The sequence below is a fragment of the Monoraphidium neglectum genome (assembly GCF_000611645.1).
Source record: "Monoraphidium neglectum strain SAG 48.87 unplaced genomic scaffold scaffold00111, whole genome shotgun sequence".
Lineage (NCBI taxonomy): Eukaryota > Viridiplantae > Chlorophyta > Chlorophyceae > Sphaeropleales > Selenastraceae > Monoraphidium > Monoraphidium neglectum.
In genome coordinates this window covers 8,735-24,156 of record NW_014013517.1, presented here as the reverse complement: position 1 = coordinate 24,156, position 15,422 = coordinate 8,735, and the positions used below count along the sequence as shown (strand labels likewise).

Sequence of the window (15,422 nt, the reverse complement as noted above, 5' to 3'; positions counted from 1 at the left end):
CTGGCACTTCGCCTGCCACTGCTGCCTCTGCTGCCGGGCGCCGCCCCACACCTGCACCCCCGTGCATGAATCCCTCGCCTCCTCGCCGCAGGTGTTGCAGCAGCAGATCCGCAGCAAGAGCCGCGCCAGCTCAGCGCAGGTCTCCGCGCAGCCGGAGCTGTCTGTCGGCGAGTGCCTCGGCCGCGGTGGCTTCGGCGTGGTCTACAGCGGCCGCTGGCACCGCGTGCCGGTCGCCGTCAAGGTACGCACGCGTGCGCGCGCGCGCGTGTGTGTTTGTTTTTGAGTATGTGTGTGTGATATGTGAGCGCTGACATGCTTTGGGGGGATTCACTATCCAGGGGCCTGGTGGTCTCGGTTGTGTGCGCAAGCTTGCGTTTTGAACAGTCGATGGCGCCGCATGGCCGCCGCCGTCAACGCAAGCGGGGCGAGTCCGGCCCGCTTGGCGGCGGCGCGGCTGGGCGAGGAGCACGCGCGCGAGTGGCAAGCGAGAGGCACGCTTCACCCGTTGCCCGCCGCCGCTTTGACCGGGCCGCTCCCTGCCGCCGCCTCTAATTGCATCCGCAGGTCATGCCGACGCGCAACAACGAGCGCGAGGTGCGCAATTAGAATCTGCCGCCTCAAGCGAGCGGCCGCGCGGCACGCACCGCTTGACACCGTCGGGGGCGCGCCTTTCGCGTCCGCTGCAACAAAGCTGTTCTCCGATTTTGTTTTGCTGCGATCCGCCAGAGCCCGGCGCTCCCCCGCTTCCACGTCTGCCCTCCTTTTGGGCGTGGCCCCCCGCCTACCGCCGATGCATCCTCCCGCACGTACGAGCCATTTAAAACCCTCGATCCTCCACCCTCAAACCCCCAACCCGACAGGCAATGCAGGATGCAGTGGAGATGGCGGTGCTGTCGACGGTGCAGCACCCCAACATCGTCAGCGTATACTCCTGCCTCACAGACATGGTGGAGTGCGAGGGCCTGGACGCCTCCGCCAGCACGGGCGGCGCGCTGAGGACGCGGTACCGGCGGCTGCGGCCGGAGGAGGACCCAGAGGGGGAGGCGACGGCCTTCAACATCGTGGTTATGGAGGTGGGGCGGGTGGCGCAACGGCCGGGCGGCGGGAGCCACGCACACGCGCGCTCGCCCCTGGGGCGACGACAGGGACCCCCCATGTTTTGGCGCGCGCGTGCTTAGATAGTGGTTGCATACGTCTAGGCGATGGGGAAATGCAGCACGTGCTGCTCTGGCTCCCCGCCCTTTTCAACACACACTCTCTTGCCTCGTGCGCGCGCGCGCGCACACGCACAAACACACACACACACACACACACACACACACACACACACACACAAACACACACACACACGCACACACACACATCAACCTGGCACCCTCCCCTGCCGCAGCTCTGCGACCGCGGCACCCTGCGGGAGGCCATCAAGGGCGGCCTGCTGCACAGGCAGCTGCCCGGCGGCGCAATCGGCGTGGAGCTGTCGGCCGCGATAGAGGTGCTGCTGGATGTTGCATACGCGACGCAGTACCTCCACTCGATGCAGCTCGTGCACGGCGACATAAAGGTGCGCCGGTCTCTTGCCTTCGCAAACTGCCGCCACGGACTGCCGTTATGGACTGCACCTCGCGAGAAGCTTGACAGCCGTTGGCGTGTGGGCGCCGCAGCCAGAGCCGGTTGGGGCGCCATGCCGCGTTGTGTCACGTGGCTGCTCCTGTCTCGTCAAACAACGACATCGCAGTTGGAGAACATTCTGCTGAAGAGTGACAACTCTCGCGCCCTCAAAGTTATCCCCAAGGTGCGATGCTGATACTTGTCTTGCACTTGTGACTGTTTGCCTTGGACGTCCTGGGCTCATCAGATGGCCTTGTCCTTGGCTAGTTCTAAAGCAAGTCCCCAATGGTCAGCTGAGCAGAGGCGCCCATGCGCGCGTGTGCAGAGAACGCACGACGCAAGCAGTGGTTTGACTGGATGGGGCTGTGCCATCCCAATCCACATGCGTCGCGCTCGCGCCTACCCTGCCGCCTCTAAACAAAGCCCTCAAGCTACCCCAACCTCTCAACACACACACACACACACACACACACACATGCGTGGCCCCAGCGACTGCTGCGACCCCTTCGCTGGACCGACACTTTCACTCCCTCCCTGAGACCCCCTGCCCCACGGTCCTTTGCTCAACTCCTGCCTCTCTTGCAGCTGGCCGACTTTGGCCTGACGCGTATCCTGAACGACTCTGACCACTCGGTCAACCTGGACGGCGCCGGCACCGTGACGCACCTGGCGCCAGAGATGTTCAAGGCCGGCACCAAGATCACCAAGGCGGTCGACGCCTACGCGTTTGGCATCCTCATGTGGGAGGCGTACACCAGGTGGGTTCAAGGCGGGTTTGAGGCGGAACAGGGGGATGGCCAGCCGATGGGTGTTGGATCAGGCTTGTAGGGCGCCTCGGTCGGTGCGGGGACGCCGGCGAACCTTTTGCTTGGTTAGACCGTTTGATGGTGCATACAAGGGGAATCCAAGATTCCTCACAGTGTGGTGCGCTTTGGCATGAACGAGGGAAACGAGGTTGCGGGGCGCTCACTCAGATCTAGCAGACGCACCCACTGCGCAGTTGAGGGATTCGCCCTTACCCCAGGCGGTGAAGGCGTTGTGACGTCCCTGTACAAGTGACTGCGGATCACGCTTCCTCGCATACACACTGCAAACACTTGCACGATCACACATACACACCTGCACACACCCACACACTAACGAACACAAACACCCACACCCATGCACGCACCCGCAGCAAGCGCGCCTACTCGGGCCTGCCCCGCGAGGCCGTCATTGAGCGCGTCTACAAGTCTGGCATGCGCCCCCGCTTCCCCCCCACGGCCCCGCCCGCGTTTGTGGCTCTGGCCGAGGAGTGCTGGCACTCGGATCCATCGCGGCGCCCGCCCTTCAATGAGATTGCTGAGCGCCTCGACCTGATCGCAACAGAGCTGCTGTCCCCCGCCGCGGCCGCCGCGCGCGCGGCGGCCGGGGCGGCGCGGTCGGCGGGCGGGGGCGCGGCGGAGGGCAACGTGGGGGTTTAGGGCTGCGGGCATCGGCGCGGAGGGAGAAGTTGCAGGGGCGTGCGCAGCGCAGCGCAGCGCAGCCGGCGTGCTGCACAGGGAAGCGAAACAGTCAGCATCGATCCAGAATTTGGCCATCTCTTATTGGACGAACTTCGACGACCCAACATACATATTTTGGACCTTTGTTTGTGACTGACGGACGATTTGATGGCAGAGGCAGTCGACCTGAGTCGATGCACGCGTGCAGAAAAGCGACGGCGCTGCCTGTCGGAGCCGGTTCCCCCTCGTCCTTCCTATCAAAGCTTGCGGGAGCGGCGGCCGGACGCCTCTGCGCCGAGATCCCTTCGGTGTGACAAGGTTGCAGGCACCCATGTCGGCGCGACCCACCAATTTGTGCGGCTCCTGCCACCACTGACGGGCAGCTGCGCGGCCGCGTCCAGCTGTTTGCATACCAGCCGCGGCGGCCCCGACGCAGCCCCACACCACCTGCAGCCCCACACCACCTGCGGCCCACATCGCAAGCTTTCACACGCGGGATTGTCGCCGCGTCGCGCCGTCGGTCAGGCCCGTGGACTGAGCTGGGGAGCTCCCAAGGCGACTGACTGAGCTTTGGTCCTCGGCTCTCTGTCATGATCCGTGGTATGAAAAATGCGACGGCTTCCCGGGGCCCACTGAGGGCCGAGGACGGCTCACCACGCTGAGCGGTTCCTATCCGTCCGCACGCCGCTGGTGTTTGGAGCCGGCGCACGCATCTCTCCTCATTGGACGCAGCCCCTGCCGTCCGTGTGCAACATGCGGCCCCCCCTTCTGCTCAATGAATGCTATCTCCATCAAGCGGCGTCTGGCTTTGGAGCGAGGGTTTGACCCCCGATTGGTGTCTGACCCCTCGCCTCCAATGCTGCATCGCGTTTCCAGATTCAGCCATCCCACAGCATGAAGCAACACCGCGATTACGCCTTCAACACACGCGCACGCAACAACCTCGTATCCAACGTGCTCACGGCGTGCCTACCCCTACCCTGCAAGCGCCCCCGTGTAGCCATCCTGCCCACTGCGTGGTCTGACATTGGGGCTCATTGCTTCGAGGGGCGCTCCCTACATGCCCTCGAAGGTGCGACCCCTTCACGCTCGCACGGAGATGCCCCCTTCCTCTGCACGCACGCGTGCGCGCAGGCGGGCACACCCCGCGGCTCTCCCCGAGCGCAGATGCTTGCCCGATAGCAGCCCACGGCTGCGGATTCTCCCCCACTTTGTCGGCTTGCCGCCGCGCCAAGCGCGCCACACGCAACCGGACGGGTGGTCGCCTGCAACCCCTGCTTTTGCGTACTAGAGGGCACGGCCAACGGGCTTGCGCGGCTGGCCTTTGGCCCCAAACCCCACAACTCGTCTGCGGCGGCTCCTGCTGCCCTCCTGCGCACAACATTCACCGTGCGGCTCTGGACTGCGCGCGCTGGCCTGTGGACGTCGCGGCCGGCCCGACAGGTAGCGGCGCCGTCGGCTTGCCTCCAGCTCCGTCGACCGCCTGCCACCCTAAGGACTTGCAATCGTTTTACACTTTGAAGTGTTGCGGGCGGGCAGCCGCACTGGCATATGGGGGGGGGACTGCCAGCGCATATGCGCCAGCAAGTTCGGCCGGTCAATGCTGGAATCCCCATTGCTTTCCTCCGCATGATTCGGGTGCGTGTGACTGGGGCCCGACTCCACCAGCTGCTTGCTGGGAGGCACTCGTGCTGGTGAACCTGCACGTTAAGTCAACGCACGTCACTCCGACGGGTCGGTCGTTGCCCCCTGACAGCCCCTGCCTGAAGCCACATGCAGGCCACCGGCCGCAGCGCCGGCGCCGGCGCAGCCGCGCCACTCTCACCCTCGCACCTCCCAGTGCGCCGCCGGTGTCGGCGCGACGCGGCCGACACTTGCGCTACAACCAAACCGAGCCCTCGCACCGTGTCTGCACTTTGCTGCACGCCAGCGCTTCAACACCACATTTGCCTCCAAAGGGTTTCCCGTTGGCTTTGAGCTCCTGGCGGTTCTCGCGGTGAGGGACCATCGCTTATCGGCACGGCGTGTGGCATGCTGGACTGCGCATTTCCTCCCTTCCCATTGCTGCCCTGCTTGTGTTCTGTGGTTGTATGCGTGTGCGCGTGTGCGCGACCTGATACGATAACGCCCAATACATAAATTGTAAAGGTTACACAGGTATTGGGTAGGCAAGATGAACGGCTGGCCGAAGACAGGCATGATGATGGTGTGGCCACGCAATCACGGTCAACCAAATCAGAGCAGGCCTCACAATCAGAGACGGGCCAAAATCAAGAACCTGCACATGTCGGTGATAAGCTGGGGCATGAAGTGTGAGAGACCAGTGAGTGGCAGGTGTGCGGGCCAACGTCCACCCGCGCAGGCGGCGCTTGCGTGTGTGTTTGTGTGTTGCGTACGTCAACGGCGATGCGGTAAGCACCGGTCGTGCGCACGTTGATGTTGCACGTGGGAGGCTGAAAGGTACTGTGGATTGGAAACAGCAACCACGACCAAGGGGAGGTGGGGATGGCAGGGGTGCAGCATGCTGCCCGTCCTGGCCATGCCTGCCTGTTGGAGCGCGAGTGGCGCGTGTGCAGCAGTGTCCGTACCGCAGGTCAGACACTGGGATGTACAAAGGCACTGCGGACAAGCGGACATGTGCCTAGTCAGCAGAACCAGGGGGCTATGAGTTGAAGTAAGGCTACGCTGTGACAATTTCAAAGAAAGCGCTTCGAATGCGACGGCACGGGCTTCCCTGTACAAATGTTGTGTGGCCTGAGGATTTTAATGGCTGATGGAGTGGTGGAAAGGTCCTGCAGTAGGTGAAGGAGGGGTGCTGGTGGACCGAAATGGTCGCAAGCGGCAGGCCTACCACAACAATTGGTTGCACACACACTCGTGAAGTGAGCATCGTATATCCCTCAAGGACCAAGGACTCGCACCCTCGGACAACCAATCTGCATCCCCTGTCAAACACCCGCCCGCGTCTCGTCCCATAGTGATGCAGCCCTATACTCAATCTCCCATGCCTCCAAAAAAGCCGCCACCCCGCCTCAGACGCCGCCACCAGCCGCAGCCACGACTGCGGTTGCGGCCACAGTGTTGTGGGTGGCGGACCGCGGCTCCTTGGAGGTCCCCCAGGCGGGGTCAGCGGGCTCAGCGCCAGGCGCCACGTCGCAAATGAGATCGCAAGGAGTAGAACCCGCGCTGGCCAGGCTGGGCGCCAGCGATCCCACCCCGCCCTCGCCGCCGCCCTCGCCCTCGCGCTCGCCCATGTAGCCGCCGCCGGCCTGGCTCCCGGCGCGCGCCGCCGCCGCGGCTGCAGCGGGCACGGCGGCGGCGCCGCAGACCGCGCGCAGCGCGGCCAGCCCCCCGGCCGCGTCGAGCCGCCGCGCGTAGTCGTGGCCAGCCTCGAGCAGCTTCTCGGCACCCGCCGGCCCCAACAGTCCCTGCGCACACGCAGTCATGGGCGGAGGGCGCGGCAGGGGGCGTCATTACCTGCATCTGCGCAGCCCTTCTTTGAACGTTATAAAAGATTCACCCGCCTGGGGCCGCACCCGCCCGCGTCAAACACGCACCACCAGCAGCTACCGCTAAAATCCCGGCCCTTACACACCACCAAGGCCGACACCAATGTCCTGGCACAACAAGGTATGGGTGTGTTTGTCATCATGCTTGATTGCAGCCCCCGCCGGCCAACCCACCAGGCACTGGCTCAGGCTCCATCGCCGCCTCAGCTCCTCGTCCCGCCAGGGGTCAAACAGGATGACAGCCGGGCCCGCCTGCGCCGCGGGCACAGCACCGCGACCCGCAGCGACGGCTGCGGCGTATGCAGCGGCGGCGGCGGGCGCAAGGGGCTGCTCTGGAAGCAGCCCCTTGGTGCGGCCGAGCAGGATGTACCTGCGGAGTGAGGGGGCAAGTCGGCGAGGCAGTGGGCGCCGTTGCTTAAGCAGTTGACGAGTCACCAGTGATTGTGATGACCGAGAGAGCAACAATTGTTCGGGCTGTGGGGGGCAGGTGGGTATTCGAAAAGCAGCCAGTGCTCCGACAGTTGCACCCCAACAGCTGTGCGGGGCCGACGCGCGGCGTCGCCTGCAGCGGGCGGCCGCGCCGCTCGGCCCCCGCTCGCGCGCAGGGAAGCTCACAGGAAGCTGCCGTCGATGCAGAGGTGCGTGCCGCGGCACGCGGCCCAGGGGCGGCCGTCCATGAAAAAGGGGATGTGGACAGACGCCATGGCGACATCAATGACGTCATCCTTGTCCTGCCGAAAAGCACGTCAATTTGCGGAGGGTGCGTTGACTATTGAGATCAGCGCGTCCAGATTCCTGCCAGCTGCTCATCACACCACAGCGGCGCGCGGCATCAAGCCGTCAAATAGCGCGGGTGCTTTGATGCCAGGCCTTCGCGTCCAGGGCTGCAGAAACGCCCCCAGAGCCCCGACAGCCCCGGCGTCAGCGCCTGCCCCCCTTCACACTCCAGCAGAACACACGGCCTGCAGCAACCCCCCTGTCCGCCACCCATGCGAACACCCCCGGCCTGCAGCGACCTGCAGCGCCCCCCTCCCCCCCCCAAAAAACAAACCCCACCTTGAAGTCGCGGATCACCACCGTCTCCATAAGCGGCAGCCGCGTCACCGCCACCCCCACGCTGGCCGCGCGGCAGCGCTCCGCGGCGTCTTCGGGCAGCAGCTCGCGCAGCCAGTCAGCGACGAGGCCGCCCCACACGCCGGCGAGCCCCCAGGGGCGCGAGAGGACGGCGCGCTCGTGGCAGAGCCCCGCGGCGCGGCTGAGGGCGGCGGCGGGGTCGACGTCTGGTAGGGGGGAACGAAGTGTGGGGGTCGAGGTGCACCTTGTTGGGGGGGGGGGCGCTGGGTACGCTGCATCCCTGCAGTCCTGCGTCCCTTCAGTGCTGCAATGCGCTGTGAAAGCGGGATGTTGCTGCTATCGCATCTGTGCTGCGCTGCCTAGCCCGCTCAGCTCAATCTCATGCAAGCCGACGCCTGAACATCCAGGGAAATCGATAGAACTGCTTTTGCAGAGCGCGTGGCCGGCGGCGGCGCTCACCGCAGGCCGCAAGGATGCACGCGAGGGCGCCCGCAGAGCTTCCGGTCAACGCCGCGCCGGCGGCCACCTCTGGCTGCACGTGCTCCCGCAGGTAGCGCATGCTGCGGCCGGGAAGCGCGGGAGTATATAGAAGGCGAAAAGCAAGATCAGATGCTTCACTGCTAGTACTCCGTCCTTGGCAGCGCCGCTGCGGGTGGGAGCGGGGGTCGACGGGGCGCAGCGGGCACGGAGACGCTGGCCAGCCCGGGTGACTGGCCCGCGCATGCAGCTTCGGGCGCCGCGTGCGTGTTCGTGGTATCCATGAGATTCACTCACCATCCAAGTTTCCAGAAGAATAGGATGCCGTAGCCCGGCCAGACGGTGTGCACGGGGCGAAGCAAAGCGCCTTGTTCGGCTTGTGTGGCGCAGGGTGCCTTGCCGTGGCGCCCGGTAATCCCCCACGCCAGTCGCAGCAGCGCGGCAAGCAAGCGCTCTACGGCGCTTAACACTCCTACAATCATCGAGGATTGCGCGGCAGCCTGGAAGCGACGTGGCAACTAATAATAGATAGCCTGCACTCCAAGCACGTGGACATCACACAGAGTAACACTTTCGGCGCACCAATCACTTTCTAAAAGTCAAGCAAGTGCAACCAAGAGCGCACAAAGGGATTGGATTCGGCATCACTACGAACAAGCACTGCTTTCGCACTGCCGCCACCTGATCACGCCGATAACAGCATCAAACATCACAAAACACGATCTTAGCGTGTTCGTCTAGCCCGAAGCTGTCGAGCAATTGTCCGGTCAAACTCTGCGACCAAGTCTGCGCCCTGACAGTGTGCGCGCGGTGGCCCAGGAGCTTGATGACAACACCAGTCAACATAACGAGGCTGCTGCGGCAGAACGAGCAGTATGCAGACGCGGCCGCATACGCTCAATCTATAACCCAGGGTGGGTGTGGTCCGCACGCATGCGGCGGCTGCTGTGAATGCGCCACAGCAAGCGAGCAGCGGAGGCTTCAAATCATTGCAGAGGCAAAACACCACTCCCGGGCCGTTTGCAATGTGACAATGTGACAATGTCACATTTCAGACAGCACTCGCAGGCGCCCCGTCCATGGCACCCGAGCGCGGTGCCCGCGTGCCCACACCTGCCCCGAACCCGCAGGCAGCGTCGTCAGTGCCTGGCACGAGCGCACGCAGAGGCAGCCCCCGAGCGCTCCCGCCAGCGCCACTGGTGCAGCGCCCGCCTCGCTGCGAGCGGAGGAGACGGCGGCGGCGGCGGTGCTGCAGCTGCGGCGCGAGCAGCTGGCGCGCCTGTACGCGGCGGAGCGGCTGGCGCATGCCCAAGAACTGGAAGCGATGGGCCTTGCCCTCAATCCAATGCACCACACGTGCTGAATGGGCTGTTGATATCCATGAATCTTGCAGCAATGTGCTTTCGGGTCGGGTGTCACTCTGCACAAGGCAAACTGGGGCCGACACACGTGTCCCTATGGGCGGCGCGCTGCGTTGTAAACATCGTGGCACCGAGCCCTGTACACCGCTCGTCTTTTTTTCTCATTGTCTGTCATTCTTCAGCCTTGGGAACACAAGGGCCGTCGCTAAGGAAGGGCTGAGATCCTATTCGTCCTAACCCCCAGCTGCATCCACAATAATTGTTGCAAGCGACCGAGGAGCCTGAGTTTGACTGTGTTTGAGATCAACATCCACGTGCGTTCTGCGCGCGTTCCCCAAAGCCCTTCAATTAAGGACAACGAGACACTTTAATGCTTTGTTTGGCGTCCCCTGGGACAACCCATACATGCTGGTGTCCTGCGATGCCCAGTCGCTCACAGCTTGTCAGTTGCAGGGGCGGCCGCCTTGTCCAGGGACCCTGCCCAAACAATCTGCAGGAAGCGCAGCGAGCACAAGTGAGCACGCTACCGAGCGTTTATATAATCTCACTACGCACCTCTGCGCGGACGGGGTGTGACAGTCACTCAGGTGAGCGGAGCCAGCCGCAGCAGTGCCCGTGCCAAACTCGCAAACGCACGCTCTCCCTACACTGTTCACTTAGAGTGGTGCTTAGGAAACTCATATAGCTGCCATCTGTGAGGTGCGTGCCCGAAATGGCTCATTCGGACGGCACACGCCTGGCAGTCAGGAGCCGCGTCAGACGCCGGCGTTTCCTTACCGCCCTGTGGCGCACAGACGCGCCCATAGATATCAGTCATGTGTTTCACCCGCTACTTTGCACACAGCCGTGTTTGGCGTGCCGCGCACGGTGCGGGTGAGAGTTGGGATCACCCAGATCACCCCACCTGTTGCCTCTCACCGCATCTCCGCCACTCCCCTGTACGCCCCAAATCCAGCAGTGCGCAGCACTATCACCCACAGTAATCTCATCACAGCAAAGCTGGTGCGCACCGCTGTGCAGGGGCTGGGCCACACCTTCCCACTGGGGCCACAGGTCACCCAGAACAAACAGCCGTGAGCCGCCGGCGGCAGCGCGCCAGCCCCATGCCTGACGTCGTTCCCCTGCCCTGCCCTGACGCGTTGACGCCGCCCCTGCATCTTTGATACCCCCCGTCGCAGCAGCCAGCAGCCATGGCGCGGCGCTCGCTCTCTGCGGGGTTCCTGTTGGCGGTGATGATCTGCCACGCCGGCGTTGCTATGGCGCAGGAGTGTGAGCGGCCAGCCACGCGCCCGCTGATGCACGCGCGCATGCATGGACGGCCTTTTCAATGGAGCACAGCACCTCCGGCGTCCACGCACGCCGCGCCGCTTTTCTGACGCCGGCGCCCTGCTGGCGGCCGCACCCCCGGGGAACTCCGGCCCAGCCGCCGGGCGTCCATCATGAACGAGCCCGCGGTGTCCACCCCACCCCCTGACCCCGCCCCCGCGCGCGCCCGCAGCCACGGCCGCGCCCAAGCCCTCGGCGCCGGCCCCCAAGGGGTCCCCCAAGGAGTACATCACCGTGCTACTGCAGGTGCGCTGCAATTTTGGACAGCACTGCACCCACCCCGCTCGCGTCGCTGAATTTGCATCGCGCCCCGCACTCGTCGTCGCGGAGGCGTCGTGCGCCGCGTCAGCAGAGAGAGGAAAGGCGTTGTGCCGATTGAGCTGATCTGCTTGGTTTGCATAGGAGAGGTGCATGCCGTTCTTCAAGCACCGCCTCTTTCAATCAACCTGGCATGACCTGCACAAGGTGAAGGCACTCACCCGCAGCCTGCGCTCACCTGCAATTTCACCCAGCCCAACCCCCTGTACTCATATCTTCGCCAACATCTTGTTTGACCATTACCAGAATGACTGCAAGGTGCCGATCCTGGTTGCCGCCATGGTGTACAACCTGCAGGGCAAGTGGGAGCCCCAGGTGCGGCGCCGCGCGGCTTCCACCCAGCTCCTCGTTCCAACCGCAAACCGCCACGCCGCCTGCGAATCCTGCACCCCTACCTGCAGCGGGCCCTCGCGTCGCACACCATCCCGGTCAAGCTCCGGACCACAGAGATCCCTGGAATGCCTGACCTCCGCACCGCATAATCAAAGCGGCACTCTCTTCAACCCGAAAACAACCCTAACGCCCACCCTTGCTCCTCCCCCACCAGGGCTTCTGGCGCCTGGCGCCCGGGGAGGTTGCCGAGGCCGGCAAGACCACCAACCGCGCATACTACGTGAGATTTCAGGGTCGTCGTAGGATCACGGGGTATGGGGGCGCCCACTGCGAGAGCGTCGGAGGGCCGTAAACCACCTCGGAAACCCTAAAATGCATTCCGCCAAGTCCAGCTCGGTGGAGCGCTCCCGCACCGTAGGGGCGCCTGTTTGCGGCTCGTCCTGACTTTGTCAGGCAACCTGGGCTGCTTCTGAGATTGCTGGGGCGCCCTGCTGTCGCCAGATCACCTGCGCCCTCGCGCGCCACGGTGACCCAACCTGCGCTGCACCCCCTGGATACTCCTGACACACCACCGTGAAACACCACCGACGATGACCACCTGAGCTCCCCTTCAACCCCACACAACCCTACGAAACCCCCCTTAAACCCGACGAAACCCTGTGAACCCCCCCTAAACCCTCAGGTGTACGGCCACGAGCTTGGGGACCCCGAGTGCAAGAAGGGCTGCTGGTGAGAGCCTCAACCTCGACAGCGCTCCCAAAGACGCAGCCGCAGCGACCCAGGCTGCAGCTTCGCCCCTCGTTGATTGGGGCTGAACGCAGGAGCACCGCCAAGGACATGGGCCTGGGCATTGAGATAGGCGCAGCACGGCGCCGCTCTCGCTCGCCTTTAAGACTCGTGCCGCTAGTCCAGCGACAACCCCCTGTCAGCCGCCCGCCCCTTGTTTGACCCTGGTCCTTCCGCAGCTGCTGACCTGGCGATCCCACCCCGCCCCACCCCGCGCCACCCCGCCAGGTCCGGCTCCGTCCCCAAGTCCCTGCAGGGGGAGGAGTGGCCGTTTGTGGAGAAGACCATGAACCCCCTGGTCACCCTCGGCGACGTCGTGAAGCACAAGTTCTCCTGCTAGATCTCCGGAATCCGGACGGGCACGTCTTGCCCGGGAAGATCTGGGGGCGCCCCGCGCCCAGAACGATCTGAGACGATCTGGGGGACGGATTGCCCGCGCCCCCTCTGAAACGAAGACGAGGGCAGGTGGCGTTGCTCCGGCGCGTGCTTGTGCTCGTGCGCGTGCTGATCGGTGCATTTACCATCTATGCGCTGCTCGCGGGGCCAGCGGCAGCAGGAGCATCCCGCACACCCCGTGCGCGCCGCAACCTGCCCTTAACACCTTGCCCGCCAAGCGATTGCCATGCACGCATGCATTGAAGGGCTCTTGCTGCCGCGCACATGCACGCATCTGCATCCCCACGGGCAAAAATTTTGACCCCGGCCGCCCGGCCGGCGCTGCACCGAGGGCGAAGCTTCCCGCCGTCCCCTTTTTTGGTAACATTTCATCAGCGGGCGATTCTGAGTCAGCAGGGGCTCACTCAACATCTCGTTGGGGCCCTCACCCAGTAGAAAAGGGCTCGAGCCGCGGCCATTGGTGTGGTGGCTATGGCTCGGCTCGTTGCGAGGCTGAGCGGCGGTGATGCGACAGCCAGGATGCAGACGCTGCCCTCTCACCGGAAACTGCCCCGTCCGTACTGCGGAGCGCTCCAGTGGCACGTTCTTGGATCCAAGGTCGTTGATTTTGACAGCTTTGCTCACCCTCAGTTTCTTCGCCCCGCCCCTTCGACCACCCCTGAACAGAAGGCAAGCAGCTGCTGAGCCCCTTAACTTTGATGAAAACTTGAGCAGCAGGAAGATGGAGCGCTCTACATGAAGCAAAACCAAGGCCTGATGATCAATCATTGAAACAATTTGCGGCATAGATAAAGTGATAGCTTGGGGCAATAACAATTGATGCTGGGGCCGGCAACTCAACCGGAGGCACCGCGCACCAAGCCAGCCCCGCGGCCGCAGCATACCTTGGACGGGCAGCTGCTTGGGGGGGTGCGCCGCAGCATGTGGCGCGTGGGAGTGCAGTGAGGGGGACGCGCCCGCTGCGCAAAAAACGCTGCGTCTGGCGCGCAGCAAGTGCAGGCGCCGGCGGCCCGCTGCCGTTGCAGCTGCTTCAATTAATTAGACCCCGCAACGCGTGGCGGCCGAGTGCCGTTCAAACAATGCAGCATCCGCCGCCGCGACCGGCCCCAACAACGTCCGAAGCCGGGGGCGCTCGCCGGAAAAGCGCGCCTGATGCTGCCCCGCGCAAGAGGCTCGAAATGCCGTAAATGTCCCAGGCTGTAGATGGCGCAACTGTCAGGCGCTTTCAATTGTACGGCCCCCATTCGACAAGCCGAACCGTATATACGTATATGACAGGTTGTGATTTTCCCTTGGGACGGCCCGCCTGATTTTGCGAGTGCCGCCTGCCGCGCTCGGACGCGGCACCGCGCCGCACCGCAAACAAAACCGGCCAGCCAAAGGTTCAAGTCGCTCTGGCGCGCCTCTCGGACGGCAGGAGCCATTGCGTGCTGCGGCACGGCCGCTCGATTGGTCGGCGGCACGCCGCCAAAGCAGAGGCGTGCAGGCCGGAGTGCGCCGTGCCTCTCCATATTCCGCATCAGCCATACATCGAGTCCCAATCGGCGGGCCGCCCCGGCCCGGGCTGCTCGATGTCTGGATGCGTGGGCGGCCCGCCGGGCACGCCGCCGACGCCCCCGCGCCCGGGGCCGCCGCGGCCGGGGCGCGGCTGGAAGTCGTCCGGGCGCCAGCCCTGGAGACCCTCGGGGCCTGGGTAGCGGCGCGGGGGCGGCCGGTGGAGGGGAGGTTGTGTGTGCAGGTGTGTGTGTGTGTGTGTGTGTGTGTGTGTGTGTGTGTGTGTGTGTGTGTGCACGCACGCGTGCCGATCGTGTCCGCCCTCTCGGGAAGCAGCGCATTAGGGCCCCTGGCCGCGCCCCCTGCCCCTCCTAGCTGCGAGTCGCACGCCTGCGCGGCAACAGCCCCGTCGCGGCCGCATGCAGCCCCGCTGCGCCTCACAGGAGGTCTGGGCGCGACGTCCGTCCTTCTGGCTGCACCCGCACCCCAACGCGTCTCCCCTCCACCCAGCCCCCCCCAACTCCCACCCGTCCCAGTGATAGCCTGCCCATCCCAGAGGAACCACCCCTGCAGGCGGCCCGCGAGTGCGGTAAGCAGGGCGTGGGCGCCGGGGGTCCGTGCGGCTCACTTATTGGGTCCCACCGCGCGCCGCCGGGGTGGCCGCCGCCCCCAAAGCCGCCGGGCCCGAGGTCCGGGTGGCGCATCCTGTGAATGGGTCGGTGACGCGGCGTGGCAAACGCGGGTGACGAGGGGGCGCCGGGGGAGAGGAGGGGGGGAAGCGTGGCAGGGTTTGCTAGCCGGAACGGGAAGCCAGACCGAGCTAGGGTGGCCCCTGGTGTCCTGCAAAGGCAGGGTGCAGACGCACAGCTCGGGCGTGTGCTGCGCCGCTTCACCCCATATCCCATGTCCATGGTTTCAATCTGCCCCGCGCGGTGGGTCGCGAGACAAGCATGCAGGCAGGAGGGGCGCCCTGGGCCCGAAGGTTTGTAGCCCACCGGTCCGAGAAGTAGGGGTGCCCTGGCCCCACGTGCATGCCTCCGAGCGGGCCGATGCCGCCCGGCGGCATGAGGGGGCCGCCGCCGATGCCGCCGCCGAGGGGGCCCAGGGGGCCGAGGGGCATGATGTCATCATCGCCTGGTGGAGGGGGTGAATGTGTGTATGTGTGTGTGCGTGTTGTGCGCGCGCGTGTGTGCGCATGTGAGTGTGTGTGTGTGTGTGTGTGTGTGTGTGTGCGTGTGTGTGTGTGTGTGTGTGTG

The 15,422-nt window shown here is 64.8% G+C and overlaps 3 protein-coding genes across 3 annotated transcripts in view; 2 read left to right on the top strand and 1 right to left on the bottom strand.

Moving 5' to 3' along the window:
* The window catches only part of MNEG_1164 (putative serine/threonine-protein kinase pats1), a gene marked incomplete at both ends in the record, with an annotated part of 7,224 nt that extends 4,153 nt beyond the window's left edge, over positions 1 to 3,071 (top strand). The window contains 7 exons of the mRNA XM_014050355.1: positions 92 to 241; positions 565 to 594; positions 861 to 1,073; positions 1,391 to 1,561; positions 1,736 to 1,792; positions 2,194 to 2,366; positions 2,786 to 3,071. Coding sequence (XP_013905809.1) covers positions 92 to 241; positions 565 to 594; positions 861 to 1,073; positions 1,391 to 1,561; positions 1,736 to 1,792; positions 2,194 to 2,366; positions 2,786 to 3,071 — 1,080 coding nt within the window. The remainder of the gene's footprint in view (positions 1 to 91; positions 242 to 564; positions 595 to 860; positions 1,074 to 1,390; positions 1,562 to 1,735; positions 1,793 to 2,193; positions 2,367 to 2,785) is intronic.
* A 3,053-nt stretch (positions 3,072 to 6,124) lies between these two features.
* On the bottom strand, positions 6,125 to 8,234 carry MNEG_1163 (hypothetical protein; the record flags this gene model as incomplete). The annotated part of the gene is made up of 5 exons (XM_014050354.1): positions 6,125 to 6,520; positions 6,776 to 6,971; positions 7,217 to 7,332; positions 7,658 to 7,881; positions 8,135 to 8,234. 5 exons carry the CDS (start codon positions 8,232 to 8,234, stop codon positions 6,125 to 6,127), a joined length of 1,032 nt encoding a protein of 343 aa, XP_013905808.1.
* A 2,469-nt stretch (positions 8,235 to 10,703) lies between these two features.
* On the top strand, positions 10,704 to 12,616 carry MNEG_1162 (hypothetical protein; the record flags this gene model as incomplete). The annotated part of the gene is made up of 6 exons (XM_014050353.1): positions 10,704 to 10,782; positions 11,012 to 11,085; positions 11,404 to 11,472; positions 11,705 to 11,770; positions 12,173 to 12,219; positions 12,505 to 12,616. 6 exons carry the CDS (start codon positions 10,704 to 10,706, stop codon positions 12,614 to 12,616), a joined length of 447 nt encoding a protein of 148 aa, XP_013905807.1.
* Positions 12,617 to 15,422: the final 2,806 nt, after the last annotated feature.